At 37.7% G+C, this 8,546-nt stretch overlaps 1 protein-coding gene across 1 annotated transcript in view; it reads left to right on the forward strand.

The window, feature by feature from the left end:
• Positions 1-1,238, forward strand: part of LOC103153549 (spindlin-1-like) — a 5,578-nt gene extending 4,340 nt beyond the window's left edge. The window contains exon 5 of the mRNA XM_007574510.2: positions 73-1,238. Within this exon, the coding sequence (XP_007574572.1) occupies positions 73-278 (206 nt within the window). The 3' untranslated portion in view covers positions 279-1,238. The remainder of the gene's footprint in view (positions 1-72) is intronic.
• Positions 1,239-8,546: the final 7,308 nt, after the last annotated feature.

Below are 8,546 nucleotides of genomic sequence, written 5' to 3' on the forward strand. Positions count from 1 at the left end.
TTTAAATACATATAAACTTCAGTGAAACCTTTTTTTTTTTTTTCCTCCATCTGCTTGTGTTTGGTCTTCCAGAGAACAAACACCTGCTGCCGGCTGACAGGAAGCCAGGTGAGGAGCCAGAGAGCCTTGTGGGTAAACAGGTGGAGTACGTGACAGACAACGGCCTGAAGAGGACGGGGCTGGTCATCTACCAGGTCCCGGCGAAGCCCACCGTTTATTACATCAAATACGACGACGACGTCCACATTCACGTCTACGACCTGGTGAAGACCACCTAAAAACTGCCCCCGTTTCGGCCTGCGCTCTTGGCTTTCGCTCGCTCTCGCCCATCGTTACCTGTTCAAGTGTTAAAGATGGACTTTTTTTTTTTTTTTTTTTTCTGCAGCGGGAGGAGAAATGTCCAACTTCAAAAGACCCAAGACTTTTCTTCTCCTTCGCCTACTTGCTTTACTCTTGCTTTACAACATTGCTTGCTTATTTTTATTATTATTATTATTATTATTATTATTATTACTATTAATTTTCAAGTTTAACTTAATATATTACTTACATATTTTTTTCAATGTAAATAAGTCATGTCTGAGACTCGTGGAGTTAGACATGTGTTTTAGTTAAATCAAACTTCTTTGTTTCAACTCCAAAACTCCGGTTTCAATCAGACGAAGAGAAGTTTATTTTCCTGCTTATCCGTCTCTGAATTTCATTTCACTTATTTATTTTTCACTTGGTGCATCTTTGCCTTGCTGCTGGTACCAAAACCAGAACTCGGCCGTGCTTTACGTCACTGAGTCAGCCTCTGCTTGTTCAATATTGGAGTAATATTCATTTAACTACTGTGCTTGTTTTTCTCCTTCCCGGTGAACTCCATTTTTTTTTTTTTTTTTTAAGTGTGACGGCACTCATGAGACTGTGTCTCACATTGTGAATAAAAAACGGTGTGACCTTTAAAAAAGAAAAGTTAAAAATTATGTATCATATTTCTGTTTAGCTTCATCATGTAAACCATATGTTTTCTACACTATGATCTTGTATCAAAATTACTGGTGTTCATGTGGGGCTGTTTCAAACTGTTTGTGCTGCACACTATCTAGTTGGATTTGGCTACTTACATTGCTTAGTATTTTTAACTCGCGTCTTTATTATTTGCCAAAAAAGAAAAAAGAAGAAATACTACTCAATGTGATCCTGACTATGTTTTTTGTTCTGTAAATATAATTAAACATTTTTAAGAACATAAACAAATCTATTGTGTTGACAAATGTTCCTGGTATGGATGGATGTTTAGTTATTTCATGTGGGTGTTTAATTGAATCCCTGTAAAAGTGCACTTAAAATATACAGTTAAAGCTAAAATGCATATTTATTTTCTTGCTTTCTAACATTGAATCACACCTCCTGTAGGTTAGCTAGGAGTACCTACTTTTTATTAATTTTTTTAAATATTTTTCTGCAACTCTGGGCTTGCTGAGGCTTTCGCTCAGGTTATTAGTGACGATTACATGAAGTTCCTCAGACTGCAGAATAACCTGCAAGATTGTTTTGATGATGTAAAATTCACCTGTGACGTTGTACTGGTAGGATGATGTTTTAAACAGACTTTATGGCGTGTGTTCGCGTCCGATTCAGCTGCACTGTGTGCGCAGAGAGTCCGTATAGCACACAATATTCATGTTTTGAATGAAATTACAGAAATAGGTCTACTTTTTGACCAGTGGTGAGCATTTATAGGACCATTTATTATTTATTGTTACAAATTTCTTATAAGAATTTAGATTTTTTGTTATAAATGTCAGTAATTCGATTGTGATTAAATGCGGCTGATGCGAGTAGTTTACTGAAAAAAGTACATTAGACGTAAAGTATCGTCCCAAAGAAAATTATTTCAAACTGGAATATTTTTCAAGAACAATATTTGTGTTTGCGGTGCCATAAATTTTGTGTCATGCAGTCACAGCCATACGGTTACCTAAAATTAGTAATGAATAATATTTTGTCATTTTTTTTATCGTCACAATAATAGGATGCACCACTACCAATCAACTGTATTCTGAGATTTTCAAGTCCTCAAACGATTACTGTGTAAACTGCATTTCATAAATTGCACATTTTTTTCCAAAACTAACATTGAGCCACTGTCTATGTTGTCCAGCATAAAGTGATAAAGCTTTCTTTTATACAGATATGAAGAGAAATCTCTCCTTGGCCTTTTTTTGATTTCGCTGCTGAAATGATGATAAATGAGTTCAGACACTTTTAGTGTTGAAATGTTGCTTCAGTTCGTTTTTACCAAAAACACTCAACTTTTGCCTCTGCGGGACTTGAAACATTCCTTGTCTTTTTTTAAAAATAAACCAATGCATTTTAGGAGTTCATCAGATATTGACTCTAGTCTCCTGAAAATGATTATTTTTTTCAAGGCACTTGGAGCGGAGTTTCAATCAGCGATTCAACCTTACTGCAGCTCGCTCCGTCAGAGTAACAAGAACATTGAAGGACGGATTTATCAGGGGTGACTGGGTTTAAAAATGCATTCATAATTTCTGAGGAACAGTTCAGCCTGAACTTTTAGTATAAATAGATCTCATCTGATTGTTTAAAAAAAAAACAGACGTTCAGTAAATGAGGAAGCCGTTATGAGCTCTTCTCTCTTCCATCTCTGACTTTTAATTGTGTTTCACTGGTAAACTGGTCTGGCTCAATTGACTGATTGACTGACTGATTTAATTGATTGGCCTTTTTCTTTTGGTATTTAAGACACCGCTTGAGTAAACCATGAGACAACAGCTGCTGTAGTTCAATAACAGAAGATAATTTGGTCAGAAGACGCACATGTCCATCATTACATCGAAATAAAATTGGTAAGAAATAACGAGGCATCATTTCAATAAAGGTGATAAAAGTATAATAGTTACTTTCCTCAAGAAACATGGAGTTTATGTTACAGCCTCCCTTTAATATTCTGCTTTTCTCTACATTAGAGAATCAACAATACATGTAAATCTGACGGATGCACTTTTATGAATGGAGTACCTGCACAGGAGTAGCTTAATTTTCATCTTTCGCCTTCTTGTTAAGAATAGAAATGATGACAACATTTTGTTCATGCATACATTTCAAAGCTGTACACTTTCCTCAAAAGTATCTAATTTTCCTCCACTGCACTTAGGGCACTTTAATTAGTTTCGAAGGTATTTTTCTCCTAAATCACAGTGTATGATTAAGTGACATTTAATCATGGCACTTGATGAAAAATTACAGGTCATTCTGATATCCTGAGGTAAGATGTTAAATTATAGCCAACTCTTTGGTTGTCAGTAGTAGCAGATTCAGCTTAAGATCCACATAATAACAGTGGAAGACCGTCAACTATCGCCGATTAAAGTAAACAATCGTCACTTTCAAGCCGAGTAAGAAAGGACACCTTGTACACGTAGTGAATGCTATTTTTTTTGTCTGCTTAATCAAGCCTTTTATTTTCTATAACACCTATAGATCAAATATTGCAAAAGTTTTATCAGGTTCATCCTTATATCTCATACTTTTTTTGTTTTATATCCCCAATTTTTTTTAATCTATTCCTCTTGAAAACTAGCAGATGTTACCAACAGCTTGTGATCTGCACGCTTTAGACAAAACAAAAATCAAAACCAGTGTCTTGTCATGCCCACCTGAGCAAGAGAGAGAGAACAATTAACCCAGCTCCTGGGTGCAGCTCCTGGGTGCAATTAGTGTTCGAAATTAATATTATTAGTGTTGTGTTTTTTATTATATTTTAAGTGTAGAGCTAGCAAAACCTCTTAGCCAGGCTGGCAAACAATAAAAGAAAATCCTGTCTGTGCTTTAAAAGTCAAGTATATACGAGTCAAAGTTATCCTGGCATGTGCTACAAAACACTTTTGATGCTCATTTTAATCAAATTCCTAATTGGCTTCAGCTTTTAAAGGCCAATGAAATTAACACAGAGAAACAGCCCTAAATCACACCGTAACACTGAACCGGCTCTTTTAGCGGGGCTTAATTACTCTACATTGATGCCATGCACAGGCCTTTTTTTGAAATGCTTTTAGACCTGTTTGGTGTTGTGGATCATTATAACCAGATTCACAATTGGTAAACCAGGTTGATGAAGCTCTGCTCCTTTTGTTCCACATTGGAACAAATGGTTGGAAACAAAAGTGCTGGTTCCTGACAGATCCAAGTGTATCTGTTCTCTACTTGTTCTGTGTCACAATCCTTTAGTGTTTGGGTTTTGATTTTTACTTGTATTTGTGTTCTTTGTTCTCTTAAAAGGTCTTGCCACAGTTAGTTCATTATTACAAGGTTTTGCCTTATTGGTTCTTCTCTAGGTGTTTAGTTTCTTAGGCTATGTTTGTGTCCTGTTTCTTGAATATTTGTATTTATTTGTAGTCAGCCTTTTTGTCAGCCTTCTGGATCTGTTGAGTCCCTGTTCAGCTTCTTTTGGTTTATTTTTCATCTTCTCTCAGTCTACCTGTTTGTCTTCTCTCTCAGATGCCCCTTTTGTAATCAACCACCTGAACCTTGTCAGCAAATGCACTCGTCAGTATTTATTCCTGTCTTTTTCAGTCGTTCCCTGATGGATTGTTTTGTCTTGTCTGTTTTCTTCCCTCGTTGCCTCTCATGGTTTATGAACTAATCTTATACTTTATTAAAGTATTCTGTTTTCAACTCATTCTCAGCCCCTACTCTGTATTTGGGTCCTTTTTCAAAAAAGAAAAAAAAGAAAGAAATTCTGTTGCCGCTTTCAGTTTTGGAGTTCCTCAGGGATCCCATTTGGGTCATTTGTTCTTTGTTCTGTATCCCCTCTTGTGATTATGTCTTTGAGAAGCTCATTTTTGTCCAATTGTTTTGCTGTAAAACATTGAAACCAATAAATAAAATTAAGATATGCAAAAAGGTAAACTTTCTCAGTCTTAATGAACAAGACGGGGCCAATAATTTTACTTGAGAAATTATTTTAGTCTTTTTGTTATTTGTTCTGCTGTTATGATTTTGGGCGTGACACCTGACATCCCTTGTAACCTGGATAAAAAGATAAGACATGTTGTAAAATTAAGGTGTTTTTGCTTTCACTGACCTTGACCAGATTTATTTGTGCTTTTATTGCCTCAGGTCTTTAGCTCTGTTGTGCTTCGTGTGTCGGGGTAGCTCAGGCCTCGATGCGGCACTTTGAAACTCCTCACAACGCAGCAGGTTATAAACTGATATAAATGTCCAGTTTTTGCCTGGACTTTCTTTTCTACATTGATTTTCAACGTTTCTTACTTAATTTCACGATTTATGGTTTATCCTACTTTTCTTCACGTGATCTTCTCTGTACGACCGGGCGGTTTCTCTTTTTCCGAGATCCATATTAGGTTGCAGGGCTGATCGAGTTATTCCAGCAACTGCTTCAACTCTATGGAAAAATATTCCTCCCCCGTTTGCACTGCTTTGAGTATAGATCAATTTAAATCTCTGAGAAAGATTCTTCTCTTTTCTCTGGCCTTCAGCTTGAATACATTGTGGGACCTTGAATAGATTTTATGTACTTGGAGTCCATATAGATCCTCTTTGTCATTTCACTTCTGCACTTGGTATATGTTATACTTTTTACTGTTTCAATGTCTTGCTTTGTCAAATTGTATATATTTTCTTTAGCTTTTACTGTTTTTAATTGTTCTCCGAGTGGCGATGTTAAGGTAGGTTAAATCACATTAATGTTTATAGACCAGTTAGTTCTATTCAAAATCAGTGTGAAATTATAAATGGTTTTCCATTTGTCACATATAAAGAAGAATCTGGACATTTGCTGTGTAATATAAAGTAATGAAAAAGGTAGCTATCCTTTCAGCAAAATCAAAAAGATCATTGGATACTGATCAATAAACTGGCGCAACAAAATGTAATAATCAAACAAAAGAAACGTACACAAGACAAATATACGACTGATTAATTTTTCCACAGACTATGTGTTAACCAAAAGTTTATTAATGAAGAAAGAAGCACTCAGAACAAAACCAAAAGTGATTAAATTTTTTAAAAAGTCACCTTTTTGTTTGTTATTTTATTAGATTTTAATCACTAGTTCTAATTTCTTTTTTGTAAATTTTTATGCAAAACAAGGAAAACGACAAAGTTTCAGAATCAGCGTTACTCTGTCCACTTTCAGCACCAGACAAACTGTGATGGAGCTGAAAAAAGAGCTTTATTGGATCAAATATGGGCTGTCTGACTCTCAGGGAGCCAGTTTGTTTGCATATTTACTGTTCCCACTCAATCTCTATTGGACTGGGAGATAGTGAGGTCTGTACTCCAAATGCAAAGGTTGTGGGTCGACAGTCATAAATGTTCAACCACGTCGTTGTGAACCAAAATCTCAGAGGGTTGTTATCCAGGTCCTGTTGAATTCATACCACAGAAGATACAGTTTGAAAGGGGAAAAGGATCCAATCTGGTACTGGTGTACCTGCTGTGGTAGATCAGAACCACTTCTGCATGGATCTGAGAGCCAAAGGTAGGGAACTCCAAAGTCTTGGAGTCATGGGTTCACTGACGGGGGTCAAAGCTGTAGTCGTCCAGAGATGTTGACCTCGAAATGCACTCTGTTGTCCACCAGGAGCCAATGAAGTTGCTTTAGCAATGGAGTCACATGAAAAACGTTTTTGAAAATCAACAGCATTTTGTGCTGACTGCAGCTCATGGTTTGGTCAGGAAAGCTCGACCGTTATGACTTTAAACTCCTGTGGCTAACGGAGCGTTATTGGAAATGACCTGGCTCAGATATCTGTCCTGATTTAACATCGCACACTATCTGCCATTTCAGAGGAGCTCCCCGTTTGATAACAGCGTTGTTCTGCCGATCAAATGTCAGCCCCGCTTTAATGTCGACATGTTCTCGCCTGATTCCTGATCTCCCTGATCTCACATGTAGCCACATGCTGACTGCCTCTTCCCACCCCCGGAGTTTCTACTGGGTGCCAGGGGCTTTGGCGACGGGTGCCGGTGCAGACATCGGGGAACAGTTGGCATACCATCACACCAGGCTGTACGCCCAGCTCGTAATGAAAACAAGCAGGGAGCACACGGGTTGCCTAAGGTCCGCGCTCTTGAGAATGTGCATGATGTAATTTTGTCACCTGTTGTGCACTTCCCTTTACACGTCCATCACTAGTTACTAGTGTTGCCTTTTCTCATGAAGCCATCTGCCAGAGCTCTTAGCAACAGCTTTTATTGTTTAGACATCATAATTGCACGCATATCTTCGACTGTGGCTCTGTCTTTTGTGTTTGAGTCTTACAACACTGGATTGTATTTGACACAAAACAAAACAAAAAAATAATAAGAAGAAGATCCATTTGTGCTGTACTGTGAAAAAGTCTAACAGATTTCTTCTTTTCTTGCTTTTGGTTATGATGGACTGTGAAAATACAAAATACGTCTTTGAAGTAATTTCATTTATTACGGAGAGAAAATAAAAAGCCCCATCGTCAGCAAATAATTGACCCCCATGGTAAATGGACTAAAATTATGTAGCACCTATTTCAGTCTATACACTACAAATGCATTCACTCACAAACATGAACACATTTATAGGCAGGCAGCATGCGGTTACGTGGGAACACCAACATGTGACAGGAGGAAGCAGGAACTGAACCTACAACCTTCCAATTGTAAGACACCAACACTGAGCCACAGTGGACTAACTGTGATTACCCAAACTTTTAGGGGTCCAGTTTTACTAGCCACACAGGTTTGATTACTACGGCATCTACGGAATAAAGAAATTGATTAAACAGGACCTGTCTGACAACATGAAGTAGGCTAAAAATTCTCAAAAACCTACATATGATGCTCTGATATAAAGAAATTAGAGAACAGGAGAGAAACAAATGAATATTTTTGGGATTCATTTCCCAAAGAGATTCCAGTGAACCATGCTGAACTTAATGTCCAAAACCTTCTCACTGATGGCAGGCATACGGAAACTGGCACAGCAGAAGCACATTGAAGATTCATCCAGGAGGTCGTAAATGAACCCAGAACAACATTTAAGCACTGCAAGCCTCACAAGAGATTGGGCAAAAAATGGGATTCCTTGAGCTTTTCTAGGTGGAAATCACGTTTTTGTCACATTTACAAAAATACATACATTTACATTTACCGAATACAGACATTCGGGGAAATATTGCGTAGACGTGTCAGAATAAAGTGGGACATTTTAGCCGGTGATGGAAGAGTGAACACACTATTTAAGAAAAAGTCCACTGTACTGGCTGTCCAACATGGGGTGGTGCTGTGATGGTTTGTGGATGAATTGCTGTAGCCATAAAACTCTGGCAAATCCTACTGGGAAATCTTTAAGGAGAAAGTGAAGGTTTGGGAGTGGCCAAGTCAGAATTAGGACTTTTCCAAATGAAATGTTGTGGGATGACTTTAAATATTACTGCATTAATGACCCATCCATCCATCCATCCATCCATCCATCCATCCATCCATCCATCCATCCATCCATCCAGGTGCTTGTGCCTATCTCCAGCAAACGTTTC

This window comes from Poecilia formosa, unplaced genomic scaffold, assembly GCF_000485575.1.
Source record: "Poecilia formosa unplaced genomic scaffold, Poecilia_formosa-5.1.2 Scaffold354, whole genome shotgun sequence".
Taxonomy (NCBI): Eukaryota; Metazoa; Chordata; class Actinopteri; order Cyprinodontiformes; family Poeciliidae; genus Poecilia; species Poecilia formosa.